At 46.0% G+C, this 25,583-nt stretch overlaps 1 protein-coding gene across 7 annotated transcripts in view; it reads right to left on the bottom strand.

The window, feature by feature from the left end:
• Nucleotides 1–745: 745 nt before the first annotated feature.
• The window catches only part of rerea (arginine-glutamic acid dipeptide (RE) repeats a), a 133,528-nt gene continuing 108,690 nt past the window's right edge, over nucleotides 746–25,583 (bottom strand). For 5 of the 7 annotated variants that reach the window (XM_085260630.1, XM_085260634.1, XM_085260633.1 and 2 more), the window contains 13 exons: nucleotides 24,895–24,993; nucleotides 17,906–17,986; nucleotides 8,920–9,082; nucleotides 8,705–8,797; nucleotides 7,962–8,161; nucleotides 7,622–7,783; nucleotides 7,414–7,527; nucleotides 5,940–7,318; nucleotides 5,079–5,301; nucleotides 4,258–4,978; nucleotides 3,308–3,478; nucleotides 3,018–3,198; nucleotides 746–2,909 (listed from right to left, as the gene is read on the bottom strand). In XM_085260630.1, coding sequence (XP_085116756.1) covers nucleotides 2,876–2,909; nucleotides 3,018–3,198; nucleotides 3,308–3,478; nucleotides 4,258–4,978; nucleotides 5,079–5,301; nucleotides 5,940–7,318; nucleotides 7,414–7,527; nucleotides 7,622–7,783; nucleotides 7,962–8,161; nucleotides 8,705–8,797; nucleotides 8,920–9,082; nucleotides 17,906–17,986; nucleotides 24,895–24,993 — 3,621 coding nt within the window. In that variant the 3' untranslated portion in view covers nucleotides 746–2,875. The remainder of the gene's footprint in view (nucleotides 2,910–3,017; nucleotides 3,199–3,307; nucleotides 3,479–4,257; nucleotides 4,979–5,078; nucleotides 5,302–5,939; nucleotides 7,319–7,413; nucleotides 7,528–7,621; nucleotides 7,784–7,961; nucleotides 8,162–8,704; nucleotides 8,798–8,919; nucleotides 9,083–17,905; nucleotides 17,987–24,894; nucleotides 24,994–25,583) is intronic. The other 2 variants (XM_085260635.1, XM_085260637.1) reach the window with 1 other exon arrangement.

Genomic DNA, 25,583 nt, shown 5'->3' with positions numbered 1-25,583 from the left:
TATGAGGAGGTGAGGCGAGCCGGCAACAACAACAAGCAGCACCTCCTCACATGACAGCCCGGGGATACAGCATCCAAGGAACCTCGATTTTCCCGAGGACAGGGCATCATTTCAGAGAGCAGCAGTAGAATAATAGCTCCCTCTCAAAATGACACCCGTCGCTGCGGCACACCATCACAGATTGCCGGTCTATCACTCCCCACACACAGGATGAAATGACAGCCCTGCCCCGCTGATAGCAAGGCATCTGAGCCTGAGTAGGTGTTCCTTCTGGCTTAGCCCGGCTTTGATGTTATTATACCAAAGCAGTGCAATATTCAGCTCTGAGATTCACTACCTGCTGCTGAGGTGATCTATTAAAGCTCAGTATTTGTGAAGCTGAGAAAACGGAAGGGTGAAGAAATGTAAGAAGCAGGTATCCTTTTTTTTTTTTTAAAGCTTGTCAAGAAGAAGAAGAAAATCCTTTATTCAGGAGCAAATGTGGAAACAGACCCGGCAACAATCCCGTCTGCTCAGCTGCAGAATTACATTTCAATAACACACACACACAAAAACAAGAGGAATTAAGAGCACTTCCTGCTTTCTTTCTGGGCAATAATCCAAATAGTTTACCCCTAAAACAGGATTACTGTCTCTTTCCCGCTTGGATTTCGCGCGTCGCTTCCAGAAAAATAAATAAATAAAATAAACCTACCACGTGCAGACGGAAAAAGAAAGCGTGAAGAAGAAAAAAGATGAGGCGGTCTTGTGGTGTAACGTAGTTGTTTATTTTAATTCCACAAATTTTTCAAAAAAATTACAAAATACTCAAATGGAGAGAACACAGGACTCACAATTTTTCTTATTATTTCTACTTTTTTGTTTACATTGTGTCATCCCATGGTGACTACTCATATATACAATAAGCTTCAAGATACCAGTATATATATAAATCTTAGCAGTCAGAATTTACATTCTGCTATTGCCGCTTTGAAACAAGAAGCTAAACCATTGACAACACTTAACATCAAAGGCTTCGGAGACACAAAAAAGAGGGAGTAGGAGGTGAGGGATCGTCAGGAGGAGATGATGATGATGATGCTGAAGAAGAGTAGGTTGTGAGGAGACATGGTGGGGCAAGGGATAAATTGGTGGGCGATGGAAAGACAAGAGTGGACAGGCTGTTGTCAGAGCTTCAGAGACGCGAGTGTGGTAAATGATAGTGCTCCATAGGACGATATGGTCGCTTTTAAATGCAAGTACAGTTTCTTTGATTAGTTAAAATAAAATTATACAATTATAAAATCAAATAAAATCGTCCATGACGGTCAAACAGTCTTAGTGCATGGAATAATTGCAGAATCTGTGTCATGGGCTACAGAAAGAAAAACGTGGGCTCGTGTGCACTGGTAATGACGGGTCAACACTACATGTAACAGTCAGTGGCAGAAACAAACACCACCTCTGAGGCCTCAGAAGGCCATGTGTATCCCTAAGGAACCAAGGCGTACAAAAAAATACACACACACACACACACACACACACACACACACACACACACACACGCACAAACATCATCGACCTTACACCTCCTGGAGGTCAAGTGTCGGCAGGCCCCCCTCTAGTGTCACAGTGAACATTATTACAGCCTAGGTGGAGGATGGCTCAGTCGGATTTGAGCCCTGCAACAAACACCGATGACGGGACGGGGGAAAGAAAAAAAAGGGGGGGGGACATTTAGAAGACAAACTAGAACAGACTCACAGCCACTCATTCACACAACAAAAACAGTCCTGTCAGGCTCCTGTTACAGTGAACACTGTTTAAAAAAAAATCAAAGCAATTTCCCCCCCCAAATTTCTTTCATTCAGCCGATGTTTCAGGTGACCACATATCCTTTAAAAAGAAATCCTAAAAGTAGAGGATTCATTTGGCTCTTAAATAGTAATTTCAATCAAAATGGATAAAATCAGCTGAGCTCGAGGACGCTCCTTCAGTGCAAACTCTTTTTTTTTTTTTTAATATCTTCCCTCCATCCTCAGCGTGCACTCCACAGAAGCGCCAGCGACCACGGTGTCACTTCTTCAAGTGCTTCCCCCATCGTTAAAAGTCCACACGCCGAGTTCAACCGGCCGAGCGTGGAAGGCGATGAATGGATGTGGTTGGCGTGACAGGCTGATGGTTTACATAGTGCATGTGTGGCTAAATCTAAACAGTGATGTCAGAGGAACGTCACAACGCAACCGTAACTCTCAGAAACTGCTCGTATAATGCCATGGTGCTCCCCTCTGAAACAAGGGATAATGCTTTGAAACAATTATAACTGGAGGTTGAAACGACTTGGTTTGGAGTCCACACCTAGTAATAATAATAATTATAATAATAATTATATGTTTATATATACTATTTACAGACTCAAAAACACCATGCTGTAGCTTTTCTTAAAATTATGAAAAACCTCCAACAATGTATTAAAATAAATGTTGAATTTAAGATAGCACTTGTTATTTTTCCATAAATGGTCTGACCGGTCTCGGCTTTTTCTTTTTTTTTTTTGTTTGTTTGTTTTGTAATAAGCACAGTGTCTTGTTCTAGCACCTACAAAAAAAACATCAGGGAAGCTTGTCATGCAGGAGTCTTGAGGATGTTGTCACTACTGGCTATATACCAAAGAAAGTCAATGTCTTGGAAAATAATAATTAAAAGAAAAGAAAAGAAAAAAGGTCCTCGACATGAACAAAAACAAAAATCTCAGGAGAAATCTCAGACGATTCACTTGGCTTTTTCTGTTCGTCAAAACTGAAAGTGTTCAGAGGATCCTGAAGAGCCTCTTTGAAACTGCTCTGTAACAACTTCCTGTGTCCTGCACCTGTCAGTCGCCGCCTCCCTCGGCTCGTTACAGCTGCTTGTCGCTCTCCTTCTTCAGTCGACTGAAAGGACAAAAGAGCAATGTTTTAAAATAAAAAAAAAACAAAAAAACAAAACATAATCAAGCATGCTCAGAAAACCCGACTACAACAATAATTAGGATAAACTACCTGTAGTAGTCCTCCTGGCCAGGCAGTGGTCCTCCGTGCATGTGATGGTGCCCGTGCAGCCACTGCTGCTCCATGGCTAGCCTCTGGAGCTCGGCCGACTGGGCGTGCATGGCCTGCAGCTGATGGGCCGCCGACATAGTTGGTGGAATACCTGCTGGTAGGTCCCGTGGGTATGGAGTACCTGGAGGAAGACCCAACACAGAAAATGTGATCAGGCTCAGACTGATAGATGATAGAAGCTCAGACTGATAGATGTGAGTAAGGAGAGTCAACACTGGCTGAGAACCTACCAAAAACTGGGTGTCGCAGCATCTCGTGTTCGTGCGGCGGCTGGCCCAGGAGAGGGTTGGGGATGGCGCCGGGTGGGTAAGGGAAGCGTGCCAGGTGAGGTCCGGCCAGGGGATCTACTGCCAGCGGATGCCCGCCGGAACCTGGAGGACACACAAGACATTCACCACCACCTTCTGGGAGTCAGAGTCTTAGGTTCAGGGTACACTCATTACAAGATAGTGTATCACACAGCATGCTACAGACATTAATGATACTCAGCTTAATGTAACGTTACTCCTCAAGGTTGATTTAAAGACTGCAGGGACTACGTTACTATATTTATCCATTGTAAAAAATCTGTTGGCTCTGTCAGTAACTTAAGGAAGATATGACTTCCTGTCATCCAGCCTGTCAGTGATGTACACTACATTACAGTGACACTGATCACAAGTCCCTTTGTTCAGTCTTTAATGAGAGGAGTAACAAATTAGTGCAGTACATATTATATATATATATGTATATAAATATAAATATATAAATGATACAATACCATGACAGATATGCTCACTTCGATACTTAATACAATATATCATTTGTTCATTTCACTGCAACAACTTTGTCAAAACATCTCTTTCCTTTTAAACAACATCAGAATAAGTGCAGATAAATGGCAAAATTTCAAACAGCAACATGCTTCCTGAACTCAAAAAGCAGTCTGGCATCTGTTATGTTTAATCAAAATGTAGTAATTAATACTACATAACCAAAAATACAATATATATATTTATTTCAGAGTGATAACAGGTTAAATTGACCTGTGAGTGACTCAGAGCTCTACTTTTGGTCTTCAAACATTTAATTAAATAAAGTATCTGTTCATTCTTAAGTTGTCATCTGTAATTAAAGCTTCTAAATTCAGTTTTTAATTTCACTGTCATGCATTTATGAATTAAGCAGGGCTTTCGTTTACCTTGGTGTAAGGGATCTTGCTGGTGGAGGTGGAGATGGGAGTGAATATGTGAGTGCTGGTGGTGGTGCGGCGTGACATTGAACATCTGCAGACGAGCGATGGGATCATTGGCCACTGTTGCCATCCTCTCTGCATGGAGTCTCTCTGCTGCCAGCCTCTCTGGGTAGCTCATTTCTGGGCGCAGCTGGGGCCCCGCAAGGGCTAGCCGCTCACGCTCTAATGGGTTCAGGCTGGGATGAAAGGAGGCGAAAGGGTGAGGGCCGGCCATGGGGGGCAACGTGATGGCCCCGTGGCGAGCAAAGTGTTCCATGGGGTTTGTGGAAGGGTGGAGTGTGTCCATCTCTGGAGGCTTGACCTCAAAACCAGGTTTCATCCTTTCCCTCAGCTCCCTCTCGCGGATTTCCCTCTCGCGCATCTCCCGCTCTCGAAGCTCACGCTCCCGCATGGCTGGGTCAGCGTTGTATAAGCTGGGCATGTGATAAGCTATCAGCGGGTCTGCGGGGTTGAGTGACACAAAGAACGGGTGGTTTCGATTGGTGGGGGACATGACGTGGGGCCGGGCATACTCGCTGAGGGTGCGTAGGGCGGGTGTGTCGGGGCCAATGTAGGGAGGCACAGCTGCAATAGTAGTCGGGGGACCGTCGAAGGGTGGACGCATGTGGGCGGGGCCGGCCATCTGAGGTTCGCTCATTCTGCCTTCGTGAGATGAACTGGAGGCTTTCTGTGAGGAGAGGAACATCATGCTTAGTTTTTCTTACTTTTATTTTTTTTAACGAAACCAGTGCGAAACATAAAAGTAAAAGAACGATTACACCACTCACCGCGGCTCTCTCAGCTTCCTTTTCTCGTTCCCGCTCTCTTTCTCGCTCCTTTTCCCTTTCCCTCTCTCTCTCTTTTTCCTCCCTGGCTTTCTGTTCTGCTTCCCGTTTGGCTTTCTCCAGAGCTTCCTCTCTCTTCTTGGCCAGTTTAGATGAAGCCAGGGGCGTGAAGTAGAAATCGGTCCGAGCACACGAGTTGTACCCCCGGTCCAAGTGCTTGTAGAAACTGTAGAAACACAGACACAAAAATAAAAACGTTAAAATAATGTCTTACGTTCATAAACTGACATTTGTCTGGAGGAAAAAAAAAAAAAAACTGATAAAAGAAGGTTTGATCATCATATCCATGTGAAATTTTGTGTACTGAATGGCAGGATAAATGATGAAAACACCGCTGGTATTAGCTTGCATTAGTCCATGTTTTAAAAGCAAACAAACTCCCTCAGCATTCACTTTTCCTGCCACGCTGAGCCTATAATAAACTCCTCATTGCTATTCATTGGCAGTCTGAGAGTCACTTAAGCGGGAGGCAGCAACACGTACTCATATTCGGATGCTTCATACACTTCCATCTCACTGTAATTAATCTCCCTGTTTTCCATCTCTGATAATTCCGAACCATCAGCTACTCAGAGCTCGAGGCTAATTGTGGCCTTGGATGCCTGTTTTGCAGAGGACATTTGATTAGTTGCCTACATTAAAGACTTAAAACCTGAGGGCGACTCTTTGTTGGAGAGCTAATCAGTATCCCCTGATAAGAGAACAGGCAGACTACTGATAAACAGCCACCTGTGCAGGTGTATGTTTTTCTCTTTTACAGATGTTTGATGTTCTGTTGTTTGCTCAGGCTGTTGACAGACGTACCGTGCTGATTGGCTGGCATGGCTGGGCGTATTGACGACTGTAGGCTCTGGGGAGGGGCTTCTCTGCGGGGGTGGTGGGCTCTCTGGCTCTTCCGACTCGTCCAAAGGCTCCTCTTTGATGTGCATGGGTGGGACTGCTGTGGCCGGGCCAGCACAGGTGACAGAGGCAGGAAGTGGCATGGAGATGGAAGAGGATGGAGCCGAAGAAGAAGGAGGCTGCAAGCCAGGCATAGAGTTTGATGATGATGGGGGAGGGGCGGTTGGAGGTAGAACTGTACTGAAAGGATGAGATGAGAAAGGTTGCTGAGGTGGCCCGCTGGGATGTGAGGCTGCTGCGGAGGGTGGCAGAGGAGGAGCTGGAGGAGGTTGGTGGCTGGCTGAAGGTGGGAGGCTCTGTGACTGGGTGAGAACTGGAGGCTGGGCTGGGGGAGGCTGAAGCTGCTGGCCTTGAGGCATGAGCTGGAGGGGAGGCGGATGTGCTGATGGAGGATGATGGTTGGATAAAGAGCTGAGAGGCTTGAGGGCAGGAGGCGGAGGCAGGTTTGAAGGCATCTGAGGGAATGGAGGTGCCGATACGTGGGGCGGGTGTTTGTGAGACTGTGGGTTGGGTATCTGAGGGATGGGTGTAGTTGGCGGGGGCTTGATGTGAGGCATAGATATTGGTGCGGGGGGCAAGGGCTGCTCTCTGGGAGGCTGGGCGCCGCTCTGAGAAGATGACTGGGACTGAGAAGGAGGCGTGTGAGCCCTCTGTTGTGATTGGCCAGAGACCGGCGGGGGTGGGACCTGAGACGGACCCACAGGGAATCCCTGAGGGGTGATGGAGTGAGGGTGAGCCATGTGTGAGGGGCCCGGCTGCAACGGGTGAGGCATGGGAGGCATGGGTCCGTGATGCGGGCTGGGTAATGACTGAGGTGGAACTGGGGGGCCAGGAGGCGGAGCCTGAGTCATAGGTGAGTGTGGAGAGGGAAGCCTTTGAGGGTGCAGGGATGCTCCTGACTGGATTAGAGACATTGGGCTTGCCTGGGGCAGAGGCTGGGGAGGTAGAGAGCTGGAGGCTGCAGCAGGGGAAACCTGCGGAGGCAGTGAGGGGGCTGAGGTTGTGGGTGGAGGGGGCGCCGAAGAGGCGGCTGAGATGCCCGGTTGACACTGGATGACTGGAGGGTGCTGGCTCTGCAGGAGCTGCTGCTGTTGGGCAGAGGAGTCCGAGTCGCTCTCATTGTCACGGGGGCTCGGGATGCTCGGCGAAGAGCTCCGGTTGTCCTGATCAATGTCTTTAGGATCACTACTGAGCTCCTCGTTGATGCTCCGCCCATCAGAGCTCTCGCCCTCTCCCTCTCCTTCTCCCTCGCATTCTGAAGGCGAGTCTGGCCGACTCAGCTCCTGTGGGGACAGAGGAGAAGAAAGGAAGCGCATCAGCACACCAACTACACAACCTCCCCTTAACACATAGAGATAACACAAGCAAGCAGACTCACTTGTGTCTTGGACTTTTTGGCGTTGGCCCTCTCGGGCTCCTCTGTGTCTGAAGCTCCTTTCTCCCGTTGCCGTTTGGCACTCTTCATAGGTGAAGGAGCTTCCTCTTTAATCTTCTGTGGAGCAAAAGCAGCAGAGACACAGAAAGTATACATTACAGAGGTGCATGCAAGGAAAAACGAGGGGTCAGCGACTCTCTGCTGTACTTACTTTGCTTGGCTTCTTCATGGAGTCCGTCTTGCTGTCGGTGCTGTCAGTGCTGGCTGCGCTGGGTGAAGTACGTCCGCTAGAGCGCAAATCCTCGTTGGTGGGTGAGGCTCGGCCATCAGGACTGGCTGTCTGCTTCTTACGACCACTACGTAGCGTCGACATCTGTAGTTTGAACGAAGGAAAATTTAGCCCAATTTATAAAACTTTCAAACTTTGAATAAAATAAACATTTGGTTTGAGATTATGAGCTTATTTCTTTGTAATCTGGGTCTGGATTGCTCCAGGGATAAATCTCAGGGTATGGTTCCTAAAAGTGAAAATAGAAGGATAGCTGGCGCACCGAGCCTCGGTTCCGTCGGGTCCTCATGCTATGCTTCCCGCTGAGTCCATCCTCTTCCTCTTTGACAGGTTTGAACATAAATGGCGGAGGGTCCACGGGCTTCTCGATGGGGGGCAGCTCACCGTACTTCTTGAAGTGAATGCGGCAGTCGGTGCACAGCAAGATGTTCTCGCGGCCCCCGTGGTGCCAGTCCTTGGAGGCTGAGGAAAGCCATTTACAGTTGTGAAATAACACAGTCACACAAGCAGAGAGGCACAAACATCACACAGAAATCATCTGACAACCTGCAGTAATACTGAGGAATACAGGCACCACCTTAAAATAATTTCTCCTTTCAATATTTAACAGAATAAAAATGTTTGTACTACAGGCGCTACATCAATGTCTAATATGTCCCCTGTTTTATACCCCATTTAAACTCCCAGTAATCTACTAATAAGAGCTTGATGGGTTAACACTATAAAGCCAAGTTATTAGCCACCCTTGCTTGGATGGCAGAAACGTCAGCGTGTTCAGATGGGAGCCAGCTGTGTGCAAAGAGGGGGAAGGATAATGAGGTGGAGAGAGTGAACGAGCTGTGGGTTCATGTCTGATTTGATCAAATTAGTCCTGACATACTCTGATGCCCATCTGTCACACAGTGCTGTGTTGGGTGGGCTCACACCGATCCCAAGACAGGACGGGAATAGCCAAGCAAGTCCGTATGACGGGTGTGCGCACGAAAAAGAGATGTGGCATCTTACTGGTCGTGAAGCAGTGGCGGCAGGCGTAGCCTTTTAGCTCCTGTTCGCTGTCTTCACTGTCAAAGTCATCTTCACTGGCTGAGCTGAGGTCCACTAGAGAGAAGAAGGAAGGAGAAAGATACGTCACATACATCTCTTTACCGACCAACGAGTATATGTCAGGCCAGGCCGTCCCCTCTCCTCCCAGCTGCCACCATGACGTCAAAGCTACGTACAGAACTCGCTCGACGGCGGGCGTGAAGGAGTGTTGACGGGAGTTGAGGCGGTCCGTGTCTTGATGCGGCGGAAGACGGGCTGACGACGGTGTCGGCGATGGGCTCGACAACTGGCCGCCTCGGGAGTCTTCTTCCAGTAGTAGTAGAAAGTAATCAGCTCTCCCTGAAAGAAGACGATAAACAGGCACCGTTAAAACAGGCAGTAACATCTTAGGAACGCAAACGAGCGTCTGTGATAAGGGGGAGGATTCACTTTTGATTGCAAAGAGGTGAAATATCTGCAGTTAGGTGGAATGAAATCTGTGGAGGATACACATTAGCAGTGGGTGCTGCGTTTCACAGTGAAAGGCCATGGAGCGGGTCAGTCCATGCCAGGATTTGTAGCTGGCTGGGCATGTTTGTGCTGCGGCCCTGTCTGTCCCAGGATTAGGCCAGGAGACTCACTGAATGCAGGGATATTAGGATCAGTGCAATGGTGGCTGCCTGGGTGGCAGGAGGTTGAATGGGAACAAAAGAACATGTCAGGCAGAGCTTTGGCGCTACAAATAGGGAGTGAAATGGCTCCTCGCCCCTTCACTGGAAGAGTCAATTGAACTTTAATCAAACATTCGGAGGGGTGCGCTTGCCAGCGAGCGGGGCGGATAAATCCAGTGTACAAAAGGCCGTCAGGAAATCAATACCCAACTGAAACATTAACACATGCAATCATGGATCAGAAAGCACTTTGCTGAGGCAGCCTGTGCATATTAACTGCAGCTTTCCTGCCACACTCGTGAAACACAAGCCCTAAAAATTGGCAACAGGAGTCGGTGGCAATTATGTAGTTTCCTGTAAAGCTTCGCCTTTTCTGCCTCGCTGTGAACTCTCACTTGTTAGTCATCTTCCACTGACTCTATAACAAATTTACAAAAGGTGCAGTGTGTGTTCGCAGGGTGAGCAGTAAGTCACCTGTAATCTCAAAAGCCCCGAGGGCACCCAGCCACTGTCTGAGGTCTGTTAAACCGCTGTTCAACAAAGCTCCCAGGGTTTAATGGCTATTGATTGTTTTCCTTCTCTGCTTCAGCCGAGAAACTTGACATTAATTAGTCACACCATTACTCTCTGAAATGCATTAACAGCTTTTCAGCAACAGCCTGATATCGTCTATCAAAATGTAGCGAAACATGAAAAAGGAGGAAGTGATTTGATGAAATGGCTAAGAAAAGCCCCCCCCCCACTTTAACAAAAACAGAAAATAAAGCCAGTGAACCGTAGCACACGTACACATACAATGTAACTCTTAGGGGAAATTCATATCTACCAGAGCCTGCAGGATCCACCTTATCAGGCAAAGCAGTGCTGGAAACATTTACTGAGGGTGTCTGAGCTCAATGAAACCTCCTCACATTTCAGGGTAAATTAAGGCACTACACCAGGAAAACCACTGCTCCAGCCGAAAACAGTCTCAAACCCCACGAGCTGGTGGAGGCTTTATCTGGATTGGTGGATGGATTCCACATGCAGTGGGCTTTAAGATAAAAAAGCACATGGATACTGATTACATTATCACCTAAAAGCTACATTATGCTGCTGCCGTTTCAGTCGGCGACAGAACTTTGTGGCCTTTCTTGTGCGCCTCCCACTTCAACCTGCCAGCCAGTTGGGAAGGGCGCAGGTGCTAACTGAAAGAAGGCGGGCATCCTGATGTGAAATCTAATTGAAATGTGCAGATCAAAAGTGTCGAGTGGTGCCGAGCGCTGGCTTTGCTGTGTGCTTAATGACTGTTCTCAGCAGTGCCTCTCTGCCTCCTCGCTGCGGGTTGACAAGTACACGGCCTCAGCAACAGCTTGGCAGACACAAGGAAAGGTCACCCTGCCTCTCCATCACTTACGCTGTGTCAAGTACCATTACATTAGGCAGGGGCTAATGAAAACATTAACTTGGGCTTTTGAATGGGAATTAACAGGTGTGGTGATGAGCTGGTGCAGCTAGATGTAAATAAAAAAGAGGAAAACAAGAAGCACAGTTCAGCAAATTCAGTACAAACATGATGCAGTGGAAATGTCTGCAAATACAATAATATCTGTAATATACACAGATTTTAAATTTGAATGCAGCAAGTATAGCATGGTTAACTAAAACTAGGTTGCAGGTAACTAAAATGAATTAAAAAAAATAGATGTTTGTGAACCTAATTCAAACTAAAATGAAAATAAAGAGAAAATATCCTCAATTTTAGTGTTCGGTGTTTTTTTTGTTTTTTGCCAAAACTTGCCTTATGAGGCTTTGATATACATGTCCATTAAGACTCAACTGCTTTCAAAATCTCCTGTTTTTAAAAAAAAATTATATCTGTGGTGACTTTCCGAAATCTCGCTTCAAACTGAAATGAGCAAACCTGCACTGAAAACTAACTGAAACAAGACTGAATCCAAAGCAAAAAATCACAACAAAATAAAAATAATAATAAAAGCTCGTTCAAAATCATAGAACTGTAATAACTGTGTAGTGCAGTCGCACTGATAAAGGAAGGACTGTGAGCACAGTGAACGTGTTGTGCAGAGAAACAGCCCGATGTGAACATGCTGCACGTGAGAGAAGCTTTGTGCAATACATTTGTGTCACAGTGAGACTGACAGATTTGGGTCCTCTGAAGTTGTGCAAGTCCCGTCTCTCACACCGACTGAAGACTTTTCTGCATCAGAGCCACTTTATCATGCTGCCACATGCCCGCAGCAACAATTTAACTCCAGTTACCTCGCAGTTTATTCTCCCCGTTTGGCCGTTGTGGAAGCAGGTTTGTGTTTTACCTACTGATGCCATGTCTTTTTCCCCTCCCTTCATAAAATTAACACGTCCATAAAAGAAACAACTAAACAAACCTGCATCTAAAACAGCTGAAAGACAAATTTACATAGTCCCAAGGCTTCTGCAGCATAATTTTCTCCCTAGTCCACTAAATCGCTGCAGAGCGGCACAGAGTGTGCTGCTGCTGCTTTGCAGAACATGAGATAGTGACAACATAAGCTCAGTATTATTAGGCCTTTTAGGCTGCTTCCATCTGCAGGAGCTTTCTGGCCGGTGGATTATCCAGCAAGGGAAGGGCTTACCCTCATATCAGGGCGCTCAGGCCTTCCGTTCCAGTTACTGCCACTTAAAATGGTCATCTACATAAAGATGTGCAGTTATTTAAAAAAATATGTTCATAGTGATTGTTGTGCTATCGCTTTAAATTAAATACTTGCAGTTCGAGTTCATAAAGCATGCATATAGAGATGCGTGACTTTTGTATTTTAACCTTACTGTAATATTATTCTCACAAACAGCTGCTAACAGAGGTTAGCAGGTGACGAAATTAGGAAAATTCCTCCTGAGGCCAGATTTTGACTGAAAGGGTTAACCACTTTAGGCTGCAGTGTAATTGTGGGTGGGAGCGCTGGTTGAGGGTGAGCTCGGTGGTCGTATGTACACGGGTAGAGCTGAGGGCGAGGGCTAAACTCGTGTATTTACACCCTCATCTCCTCTCAGGCCCAGGCCTGAACAGATGGTTTCTGTTTTTCCTGGCAGATTTGCGACAGAGCCACAAAAGGCCTCTGCTTTGACATGAAGCCAAACGGTTAAGGCCGTTATTGGCAAGAGCAGGGGAAGGAGGAGAGAACAGGGGAGAGCCGAGGAGGGGGAGGGCTGAGTGCCGAGGAGAGTCGAGAGGGAGGAATATAAAAAAAAAAAGAAAAAAAGAAAGCCAGCAGCGGAGAACAATGGACAATCAACACTGAATCCCAACCACAAACCAGTCCTGAAAATCTCACAGCAAATAAAAATCTCTGCTAAAAATTTAAGGCGGTCGGGGAGCAGAGAGGGCTGGGAGCGTGTGATTTCTAGGTTCTGGTGGCTGACAGCGAGTTGTGTAAACAACCATTAGTGCATCATGAACCTGCGCTACTCCTGCTTCCTCCACAGCCTGCAGTCAGAGCAGGGAGGACTGCTTCCTGCTTCATTTCAGTAAGGTGAAAGGGGAAGTATTTCTGAGCTAAATCAAGCCAGGGCTTAATTATACATGAGCTGGACCTGTGGACTCCCAACTCTTCTGTCGCCCATGACAGACTGTCTGGAGCGTGCGCGACTTCGCCATCATCCTCACCATGAATGTAACTGGAGGGCGTAACTTTATGAACGTGTATGTGCTTCAGTGGGTTTGTGCGTCCCATTTAATATGTTTCAGTGAAAGTTTATTTTAGAAATTATCAGGATTTTTATTAAAGTTGCCGAAATGGTAAAGATGACAGAAATGTGCGCTTCCAAACTTTTTATATTATATGCAGCCAGTGACACCAGAGTCTAGTTCTGGATTTACAAATTTCCAATAATAAATAAAACATCGTTATGTCAGGTGGAATAAAAACTATTAGTGCTTAGCGTTACCAAACTACACTTTCCCTCCTTGCGTCATTTATTTGTGTTTGTGTTGTGTGAAACTAAATGACAAGGCCAAATATTTAAGCTACTAGGCACATGTACAGTATGTGATGAATTCAAAAACACACCTACACCATAGCGATGCCTCAAAAACGAAGAAAGACTGAATAGTGAAAAGATCTTGGCTGGTGGAGCGGGGTGCATGTGAAAGGCGGCTAAATAGACAGCCGTTCCCTGCTGCGCAGCGCCTTTCTGCCGGAGAATGACTGAATAAGCTCTGCTTTCACAGGTCAGGGATGCACATGCTGAAGAATCAGCACTCGTGTTTTTCCTGCTGTAAGCGATTTGGCCAGTGAAAGCAGATTGGATGGCAACAGTGCCTTTTTTGCTGGAGGGTCGATCCTGCGTGTTCTGCTGATAAGCTAGTCTCCCCTCCCCTAAAAAAACAAAAACAAAACTCACAACATGAAGCCTACCAAAGAACTCAATTACACAGGAGCTCTGGCTCTCTGGGCTCCGTCTATTAGGCTGAAAAAAGATTTTGCCTACACTCAGCTGCGCTAAATTGCCTGTGGTCTGTTAAAAGAACATCAATACGTGCTGGTTGAGCTTCCATCAGCCGGCAGCGATTTCACTGCCTAAACAAGTTATATCATTTACCAAACTCGGAAGCTGTTCTGTCACACCGCCGACAGCTGCTGCCAACTGGACCAGGCTCCTGTAGTTTGCCGCTGGTTTAATTAGTGTTTCAACCTAAGTATTTATAATCACACTCATCCCCGAGGTTCTGGCTGCTGAGCTGAGGACATGGCAATGAATTCAATGCGACGTTTGTACAGATTGTACCGGGGCAAACATCTGCTGCGTGAGGTTGTGTTGGGAACACCGTTCTCCTGTTGGGCGTCCCATAAATGACAGGGCCTTCGGGGACCGAGTGGTTCCTTTTTTCTCCGAGAGAAGAAGATGCTGTAAGGAGCGCTCGGCACATCGCCTCCTTTAAAAATCAGACATACAGCTCAGATCTAGCATCTCTGTGTGGACCTGAAAATTAGCGCACGCGCTAGAATGATAACAAACTGCAGGAAGCTGATAAATTAAAGCTCCAATAAACTCACCAGTTGGTGTTGGATGCTAACTGTTTGCTGACTGAGAGCGCTTGTTCAATGCGTGACGTTAACAAGAAGAAAACGCACACTGTGGCTTCACCTGTGTTAGCTTTTCTAATGCGCTGCCAAAGCACCTTTCTGTCTTTTTCCCGCTCTGTGCCAAAAACAAAGCAGGAACCAGCAGCATAAAAACGTCTCACCAAATCAGTTTTAGCGTTTTATCTCCCCCCCCACCTTTCCTGCCCTCTACGTCTACACGGATTACAGCTGACATTCTGGGCTGTAACATTACTAAAACGACACCACCATCTAATATATATGACCGAACTACAATTACGGAGTCGTCTTGGTGATAATGCTAGGCCTTTATGAAGTTAAATATTTAAACATGGAGCAAAGAGAAACCAGTAGGGAAGCTGGTAGGGAAAGAAAGCTCTCACACACACTCAGATGCTTTTGTCCTATGCCTGTAAATTGTTTTACACTGCTTCACTGACTTTATTAGATTAAGGCTGCTCTGAGTTGTATTGTGAAACACTTTCTTGATCTAGAAATATAGAGTATAATACACTTATGTGTGCATGAAGTAAGTAAATTACCAGTGTTTTCATGCAATTTAAAATCTCACAGGACGCAAAGAGACAACCTGTACTGAATATAATTTCAGGCATGAGTTGCTTTTACATCAGTGTTCTTTACGCTGTCATGCATATTTTACTTTGCTGAGTAACACTGTTGTCTGCACACTGAAAACAGTCTGTCTTTAAAGTAGTAAAAGCCTAGGTATTGCAATACGTTCTCATTTGCAATCTGCTGCTGCTCGTGCTGTACCCTTTTCCACCAGTGACGTCGTCTGGGCTCGGTCCTGCAAGGAAATGGGCCAAAACTCTCTAATTTGATCTAATTTTCAGCTGTCAATTTCTCTGTCGAGCTGCACGGCAAACTAAGCAGTCGCCGATTTAAATCAGTTTGGCAAACACCGTCTGTTGATGTTCTTTATGAAAACGCTCCCAGTGAAAATATCAGGCGCGTAGTTATCTGTGATCTACCATTTCAGCATATTCGGTTGTTTAAACACTGAAGGCAGCAGATCGTGTTCCATGACGTCCTCTCGTGAGTGAAGGAAATGGTGGCCAGTTGCAGACGGTCAGGCGACACACCCACCCACTTCCCCCTGTGGGCCTTTATGTGACTTTATATAAGGCATTCCTGAGTGCTAGTCGGGCCTGGTGTGTTTACACAGCGCTGGGTGCTTACCCTTGGCACTGGCTGTTCGAGCCGTGCTGACGCTTCAGGGGCAGCGCGGCTAATAGGAGCTAGCGGGAGGAGCAGTGAGGGCCGGGCGCGCGGTACCGGACCTCTGGGCTTTGTGCTGTGCGCTCCGCTCAGGACTCATACATCTTCTTTCATGCAACTGGAATAGTGTGTGTGTGTGAGAGAGAGAGACAGAGAGAGACTGGAGATAATGGGAAAAATCTCTGTTATTTCCCACACCTAAAATATCTAGAGATATTGTTGTTCTCATGTTCTGGAGATCTGGGATTTGGGAATGAGGAGGGAGAAAATAAATGGGCACTTTCCTCCGGGTATTAGCTGGCACTTGCTCCGATCAGCCAAGCAGCACAAAAACAAGCTCAGTCATAAGCAAAGATGTAAAGTCTGTGTGAAAACACAGACTTTACTGGCTCTTTTGAGCCAATGCCCATTTTACTCCCTTTTTTCATAGGACGCTACTACCCTCTCCGTGCTCTCCCAGTCATCTTTTCATATTTAAAGGCCAGTTTATTTTCCATTTGCAGGGGGAAAAATTAATCTTTCTCTGCTCTGTGGTGGTGGCAGGCCCATATCCTGGAGGAGGTCTATTACCTCTCCTGCCAAATAGACTCCCCCCTCCAGGTTGAAGTGCATTAATACCTCCTTTATAGCCAATCAACTGGACTAGTCATATATTTCAAAACCAGTAAAAATAATTGAAGAAACCCTCTGCGAGGAAACAGTATTCATACACTTTAATCTCTTATTCAAGAGACTCAAATTGGTTTTGAGGAATAAAGTATGAAAAAAAAAGTAGCACAAAAGGAGACGACACTAAAGAGTTGGGGTGTAAAAATATTACAGGATATGTTGCGGGTTTTAGAAAAGGAGGGCTGACGTACCCTCACCTCAGAGCAGGCGAGGAAATGAAGCAGATGAAAAGTATGACAAACACCTTTGATTTTCCTTTGATGTCTGTGTCAGCACTATATCGGCACACTTCCAGCAGGAGCAGCCTCGCAGAAACAGCAAAGTCTGCACTGTTTCATGAATCAAAATGTATATCTAAGAATTATTTAACAGCCGAGTCTAAAGGCTTTGAAGCAACATGAACCTGTTCGCTCTGCAGCCAATTACAGGCAAAATAAAAATGCAGGTCGAGCCCTTTAAGAGGTTTTATATCTAAAGAAGTAAAAGCACAAAAACAGTGTGGCTTCTGTGTTTTGTTTCCAACACAAAGTTCACACTGAACGAGGTGAGCTGCTGTTAATCATTGCCAGGCCTGAATCTGACCTGTTTGTACTGTGGCACGGGTCACACGGACGTTCAATAACGATTACGACACACACCCGCACGAAGAGCAGGGAGCTGCTGACAGGAGGAAATTCCCTCTGCTTATGTACATAAATAACACATTTACAAAGTGCGAGAGGTACAAAACAACTTTGGCAGTCAGTGACAAAGCTTTTGTTTAAAGGAGGCATACGATACAACCAACAGGAAGCTACCTCTAACCGCAGGCACAATAATCTCCAGTTGCAAAAGTTTGGAGTGTACAAACATTTTCCTCTCCAATCAGCTAAGAAGGAAACAATTCTCTGAATTTATAAGATTAAAAAAAATACTAGCTTAGGTTTGATTAAATGACAGTAATCAAAGTTATGGCCTTTGATTCTCTCTACCAGGCCAGACACAAATGTAACTTTGTTGATGTTCAAACAGTCACGTTTATTGCTTTGTAATCCTAGTGGAAGACATCGCATTGCCCTTTAGTTTGCTCTGAAAATGGCTGAAAGACCAAGAGAAGGAAAGGAAAAATCCCAAGTGCTAATAATAAAGCACTGTAGCACAAACATGAGATAAAGCAGGCTTCTCCACAGAGCTGACATATGCTGTAAACACAGTGGTTCAAATCACATCTGCACTACTTGTTTACTACTTGCTAACAGAGGGTGCTAATTAATGTTGAGTGTGTAACTTGCCTGGGAAGTACATTTAAGCTCAGGTTTACACTCAGGTGCAAACAAGTATTTTTAATATTAATATTATTATTTTCCCCTGAGCCTGATGTGATAATACTACGCTAGAGTTGTTGGCAAGCAGCGCTTCTTAACAATAAGGCCTCACAGCATTAAACTAAAACTTGCTTTCTGTAACTTACAAGGAAACTGCAAATGCTTCAGTTTCTCTGTTTTTGTATCAGTGGCACAGAGAGAAATAAACGAGCTTACCGTCTCTTTGTTGGGCAGCAGCTCTTTCCGGATCCTGAAGAAGTTTTTGCCGAACTGTCTCAACCCTTTAATGAAGCGCTTCTGCAATTTTTTTGCACAGAGGAAGAGAGAGAGAACGAGAGAAAGAGGGGGGGAGAGGGAAAGAAAAAAAAGAGCAGTGAGTATATGTTAAGTCAGCTAAAGTACCACAGAATAAAGTTTTCTGCTTAACACCACGACAAAGAACATTGTTTTCATTTCGCTAGTCTGCGGTCGTCTGAGGTTTGCTGTGTTTTTTATAAACCTCTACAGCCGTTTAAACTCCGGAGCAAACACAGCCATGTCAGGGCAAAACCAGAGAGGAAATGACAGGCAAGGCAGGGAGAGACGCTGAGATTAAGCTCGTCGTTTCACGAGCGCAGAACATACAGTTAGACAAACACGATCTAATGTGAAAACAAACACAACAGCAGACGTGCCAAACGTGTTGTTAATCTCCCAAGTGAAAGTTCAAAGTCAAAAGCTAAACTTGAAGATGCCTCTCTGTGCGTGGCACTCCGTTTCTAATTCTGCCGTTATATTTTGGCAATCTAACAAACCCCAGAAAAATTTAAATGTCCAAAAAAAAGAATTCTTTCTAAGTGAGGTGAACTACACGATGACAGAGAAGGCTACTTTGTGACACTGGATTTAATCTGACATTAAAAATAAACTGAACGTCAACGAGAGCCCTTACCTCAATGTGAGCACAAAAAAACAAAAAGAAAAAACAATGTCGGAAAGCCCCCAAAAATCAGAGCAACCTACATATATTTCTTCTCCTTTAAGAGCCACAGACTGCGAGCCATAAAAAGCGACGGCTGAAAAACATTCATAACCAGCGAAGCAGACAACCAAAGGGTTTACTTTCTTGCTCCAGAGGCGAGCCCCGTTCCACAGTGATCTCAGCCAACCGTTTCCACCAAGTAACTCCAGCAAAAAAAAAAAGAAAAGCAGAGAAAAGTCCTCGGGGAGCACAGCACAAATCTCTACGTCCACCCACAGGTAAAGGGAAAATTAAAGGGGGGTAAATCCACTATGTCTCCGACAGGACGTCGTTCTTCTTATGTTTTTTTTTTTTAACAAGAAAGAAATAGCTTGTCACTCTCTGCTCTTCCACTACAAAGGGGAAGGCTTTACATGTGATCTTTCTGCAAGAGAGCCTCTGGTTTGCAGCAGGATGGAAAACCCGAAGTGGAGTCCTGTGCTTCATGTTAGTGTTAGGCACAGCTTTCATTTCAGCCTCTAGCACTGAATGGGCAAGCTTTACTTCTCTACCCACCCCTCTCACTCACACACACACACACACACACACTACACACACACACACACACACACAGAAACCTAAGCCAATGCTTGCGACTGAAACTACACAGGTTTCTATTTCCTTGTGAGGAAACTACAGCATGGAGTGAGCCTGCACAGAGGCAAAACTAGCTGCCCGCCTGAGAGGGGAGCCAGGCTGACACAATTTGTGTGGAGAAAGGTCTTGGACACGGTGGAAAGGACACAAGTGGGAGGGAAAACCAGATATGGAGCCTCTCCTGTGTTGTCCGGAGTTCATTTTCCATGCCATGTACAGTATGTTATGCAACCACAGATTGTTTACATACCTCATTTTGGTGGGGGAACAAAAGCCAAATTTACAGAAGTAACGCAGCCTGCTGCGAAGCACAACTGTCTTTCAGGGAAAATTACAGGCGAGAGAGAGCTTTGTGAATTACTATACTTACGTCCTTAACACAAGCAAACTTGATATTCTCAAATTTTCCAGCTCTGCTTTGTTATTGTGCAGACAAAAACATAAAGAAAGAAGGCACAGGTCGAAATTAAACCAGACTAAACAAGCAAACACAAGAGGGCCTGATCAAAAAGCTAGTCGCGCTCAGCTGACAGCTTAACAAAACGGCCTGTCCTGTAAGTGTCATGAGACAGCAGCTAATTTGCATTCATCAGCTTGAAGGTGTAGCGGCTGATTAGCCAGTAGATGGAGCCGTCTCTAACACCAGCACCACATGCAACGGGAAAAAAAAAAAAAAATTTCCGACCACTCAAGGGGGTTAAGGGGGAGATTACTATTTACACTGTCACTCAAAAGCAGTCTAGAGAGCAACAGAGCACCGGTGGAAGGCCTATTTCAGGGTTTGTTTGACAGGCGCTGACAAAACCGAGTAAATAACCAGCTGAAGTATTAGCTTCACAAATGTTTGCGGGGGAAAAACAAGAGGAAAACTACCCGAGGATTCACAAATATTTAATAAACCTGAACCTGAGGTAGACCAGATGATAAGGTGGATGAGGGGTGAGGTGGTGCTGAGGATAAATTTCCATGTCTCAGCTTTACCTGAGCCTGCAGAGCTTCTACGTCAAAAATCAATTAGACCTGCCCGTGCAGCCTGCATCTGTCCTAATTATGTCACCTTAATTATGTTTCCCCCCCAACTGTACTATTTACTCAGTGCGCCCGTTCATCTCCACAGAGGAGCTGCATGCGTGCTCTCCCTCCCTCTCGTTTTCTTTCTCTCGCTGGCTCCCTCCTCCCTTCTCTACATGTCGGCTCCAGTTTAAGGCTCCATTTCAGCTGCCTGGGCTCACTGCTCTCCAGCCCAGCTAATAAATCATCTGCCAATCTGCTCCCCGAATCGCTCTGCCCCTGCTCCGATTGCTCCAGCCCTTGGTTGCTAGGCAACACAGCGGCAGAGGAGGGGCTCGGAGAGGCAGAGCAAGCTGAGCAAGGGGGGGAGAGAGAGAGAGGGAGTGAGTGAGTGAGCAAGAAGGGGAGAGGGGGGCAGCTGGGTGGTGGAAGCGCTACCAAATAGCCATCCGCTGTGCAGAAACAACAGGCGTCTCTCTCTGAGCGTGTTCCAGAGCGCTGGCGCTTTTTACCCGCCCCGAGTTTCCGCCCCGAGTCCAACAGTGCACTATTGTAAGCCCAGAGAGGAGACGTAAAATAAGAAAAATAAGGAGGAGAAAAGAAAGGAAAAAAGGCATTAAATAGCCCTTTGTTGCGTGCAGGCACTTCCTGCTTGAGAGGTGATTGTTCGAAGCAGTAAAACTGGTTAAGATAAATGCAAACATGGGCGCAAAGATAATATCACAAAGACAGGCTCAGACTCACACACACACACACACACACACACACACACACACACACACACACACACACACACACACAGGACATAATTCCCGCTAAATGTCATTCCATAAAAACACTGACGCAAGACCAGCACAGCAGCAAACAAAGCTACTTCCACTCAATATGGAGTCATTATACTTGACTTGTTGTTAAAAGCTGACCTTTCCGAGCCTGATGCGAATAAACCCAGAGGGCTGAGGGCAATCAGTCAGCTAGCCAAAAACAAAAAGCAAAGAAAAACACACACACACACACACACACACACACACACACACACACACACACACGTGTCTGTTATGAAACATCAGCCCGTTACTTCGGGCCTGGTGAGCAGAAAGGAAATCACAACAGTCTTGAATAGGGGGAACCGCACTGACAGACAAGAGACTACCCACATCCTCTTTGTACAGACACCTCACAGAAAGCACAATCTATGTAGATATGCTAAAATTTGCACTGTTGTCCCGCAATTACAACCATAAAGTATATTTTATAAGCCTTAACTTTTCTGTAAAAGACCTAAAAGTCACCCCGCCCTCAATTTATTTATTTTTTTAAAACAACAAATGTGAGAGTATCCTGATCCTCTGCAAAGCAAAGCAACATCCACTGCTTTCTTTTTGCTTGCAGTGACACAAAAGGTGGCAGGAAATTCCAGCACACACCCATCCTGCCTGCTACTTAGTTATCAAACAACAACCGTCTCCTAAATAAAAGAAACACACTGCTGGCACAATAAAGGGAATAAATTTTGCTGTTGACATTAAACATAGCCTGCGGCACGGGAAACAGGGAGGTGTGTTGCATTTTATCCGTCTGCTGGGTGTCAGCTCGGCTCTGCAGGTTTGTATTCTACCACTGGGGGGCCGCTACTCTGCTCTTCTCCCTCGTTCCCCCCCTCCCCACCTCGTTGCTGTCGGAGGCCCTGCTCCAGTCATCCATCAGCCCAAGAAACAGCCGGAGATAAGCCGCAACAGAGTGCAGCTGGCTGAGGAATAGACCTCCCGCCCTGCAGCAGTCGTAGATCAGCCTCGCTATCTGTGACGTGGCGACACACACGGCACGGCTGCTGCTTCTGATTGTTTATAGGGCACCTCCTGTTGGCCGGCGCATTATTAGCACCGCTTATTTACTAGAAGGAATGACAGCAGCCTCGGGTGAAGCCACATTTCATTATGATGACCTTCAGCAAAGTCTGAAGGGCCAGAAGGTGCAGAGGAATCAATTTACTGATAAAACAACTGGATTTCCTTTGAATTCTACAGACACACAGTGGATCTAAATGAATAACTTTAACTAAAATCAGCTCAATGTTACCTCTTTCGATCAAATAAAATGATAATAATCAGAACATATTTTATTTTTACGATTAATTATTATTACTAAATTAGTAACAACTAATTGAAGCTGCAGGAAGTCTCCAGTAAAGCCTGAAAACACTGAGGTACGAGTCAACTTCAAAGCTCAGTCCAAAATTTATTTGTGTATAAAGAAGATTGCAAATCTTGCAATTGTGGTTAAATCAACCACACGCGCCCCCCAACCACCCACTGAGAAACAGCTACAACGAGCTCAGACCGCATAGTAGATGTTTCTGATAAATTATTTACAGTTTCATATTTTATTTTATAAACACGCGAGATTTTTCTTGGGCGTAATCTGCAGTCATCGCCTTAGTCACACGTCAAAGGGTTTTGGTTGGCGCTGGCGTCAAGGTGATGGATTTCCGGTGTCTGACAGTTGCACTAATAATGTCACGGTGAAGGATTGTTCGGGGATTGACTGTCACAAATCTTTCTGGAGTGAAATAATGTTCTGTTCCTGCGAGAGGACAATAAAAATCAAACGACACTCTGCTTTGAGATGTTGTCACTTCGTCCAGAGCTGTAATGAAACGCCAAACATATGACTGTGGCAGCGGTCCTGTCGTTTGAATGTGTGTGTGCGCGTGTGGGGGGGGGAGATTATTCGCATTTCACTCAAAGTTTAGAAGGTTGAGACGAGGTCCAGGAGTATATGCTGCTGCAGCCGTAATCACACGGAGGACAGGAGATGTGAGTCAAAGAGGGAGGAAGGGAAGGTGGCAAGTGACCCCGCAGACAGGCTGATTCTGTCATTTCAGCGGTCCCTGCTGTCACTTTTATTCACATCTCTAAGAGAATGGCTGGGGTGAGAAAAGAACAGGCAGGGATAATGAAGCCAGTCCTGGAGGCGACGAGATACAAGAGGGAGGAGGTGGAGGAGGCAGAAGAGCGACGGGGGTGATGATGAATAAATGAAGAGCAGCAGGGCTGGTTTCTGCGAGTACGTCAAGGTTGGAGCTGCATTTACACCTGTCCCTCAAGGCTGCAGGGCTGAAAAGGCACAAGTGGTGATCAGATCAGTGGAAGCCGTGTCCTTGGCCAAGAGTCAAGATGCTGCTTCCCCCCCGGGCGGCAGACGCTGTGTTGCAGGTGAAATCCTGCTGACTGCCTCCACCCGCAGACACAAAACGCTTTCGGGACAGAACATGGCAGACGCTGCGTACCGGACTCCCCAACAGCTCCTCGGCTCTTGTTACATAACGCCGTCAGCACGGTGAGATGAATCCGTATAAATGAATGAGTGAATGGAGCAGAACACAGAGAGCAGCGGGGTGACGGTTTCAGCACATCATCTCCCAGTGGAACAGCAAAATAACACAATCAGACACACATATATGTACATAATAATGGATGTGACTGTAATGGAATATTCGGTCTATTCAAATTGCCCAAATGATTTGCTGTGAGCTTGGTTTAGTGTCTGAGTCTCCTGCTGCCGAGACAGCGTTTCTTTGACAAGTGGTCTGTGGTCGACCCCGCTGTGGTCGAGTGTGGCAATAAAGCCTCCCATCACCGCGCCCCGTCCCTCGCTCTGATTACCTTTGCACAGCTGTGCCTGCCATCGGCAAGTGTAAATACGAACGCACAAATAAAAGGCAAACTCATAAGTAGTCCACAAAAAAGGAGGGTTCACTTAATTTGTTGTGATCCACCGCGGCCCTGCCGTGGGCCGAGGGTTTAATTTAAACGCGTCCGTCGTGTTTGATTACAAGACAAACGACGCCCATTCATTTCCACTGGATACGAGCTGGAATCAAAGTCTGCCAAGCGTCAGGATTACGAAAACAATATCACCGAGAGGAAAGGCTGATTCATTGAGGAGGAGGAACGACTAACAGCAGCCATTCAGCGAGAGAGGCGGGTGTTTGTTTCTAAGATCTACAGTCAGATCCTTCAGCAGTGTTATCTTTAAAAGAGCCCGAGTATACAAACATGCAGCGCAGTGTGTCATAACGCATCAAGGCCAAAGCCGGAGCGCTCAGTCGTTCTGACACGGTCTAATTTGGCGCTTTCATTCCCCTCCTTCCCACTCATGATGCAGTGTTTGATCAGGGAGAAGGGCTGCCATTTTCTGATCCCAGCCCTTCAACAGCTGTGCTGAAATTCACATCGAAATTGAAATGGAGGCAAACGTTACCAGCCCCCCTTTTTTCCCCTCTTCTCCCCCTTTTCCAGGCTTCTATGCTAAAGATTTATTCTGTGGGTGATAAACAGGATGCAGCTGCTCTTGAGCCTTGGAGGAGCTGGAAACTGACAAGTGTTTTTACTGATGTTTTGTGAGGCCAGGCCAAGAGTCTCAACAGCTCCCTCTAAAGTCAAACGGCAGACGAACAAGAGGCGCACAGAGTGAAATGAAATGACAAAAACAGCAGCTCGCTGTGGAAACCAACTAATATTTATGCAGCCCGTGTTATTTTTAGATCAGCACGCGTTTGCTAATGCGTGACAACATAAAAGAATGGCTCTCTTACCACTTCATCCTCAGACCAGCACTTCTCTATCAGTTTGGGTACCGGCTTTTTCACCAGACGCTGCAGAGCCTTGCCGGCGTCGTAGCTGCTCTCGTGAAGCTAGAGGGGAAGAAAAAACAACAACAACAAATAAATGAGAAAGCAAACAAACATAGCTTTTAAAAAAAAACAACCAGTCTCACTAAGGGCACCTGAGTAGTATCCGCACCTTTTAATGAGCTCAGAAAGCAACGCAAAAAGATTTTACATCCAGGTGTGACTGAAGCTGTTACTATAAATGAGAGGGATGTCACACACTAAAGACCCAAGACCCCAGCCTAGATATAACAACAATAACAGTGACAAAATCAATTGCCGTGCTTCTTTTAAGCTTTGTGTCACATTCGGCTGGGCGAAGCAGACAGCGCTGGAGCTCTTCCTCTGAGAATAAACAAGCATCACTCATTGGAATTGCAAATGGAGAGTAAGGTCAAGAGACAGTGACCTGCCCGCTATGTTAATTTTCCAGTTTATAGATTTGGAATATAGATGCCCTGTTTATGGTGATTATAATCTCTTTCTTGCTCTCAATTCCTCCAGTATTCATTATCAATCCGACGGACAAACCTCGCGTTATGCCTAATGCACTGCCGGCTCCTGAGGATGGGTTTGCTGAAAAGGACTTATCACTGCAAATCACTGCACAGTGA

The sequence above is a fragment of the Mchenga conophoros genome, linkage group LG20 (assembly GCF_057382185.1).
Source record: "Mchenga conophoros isolate Kocher_MC1m ecotype Shallow Benthic linkage group LG20, M_conophoros_male_GT1.1, whole genome shotgun sequence".
NCBI lineage: Eukaryota > Metazoa > Chordata > Actinopteri > Cichliformes > Cichlidae > Mchenga > Mchenga conophoros.
Note: the sequence above shows the minus strand (reverse complement) of the source record. Positions and strands in the feature narration are given on the sequence as shown.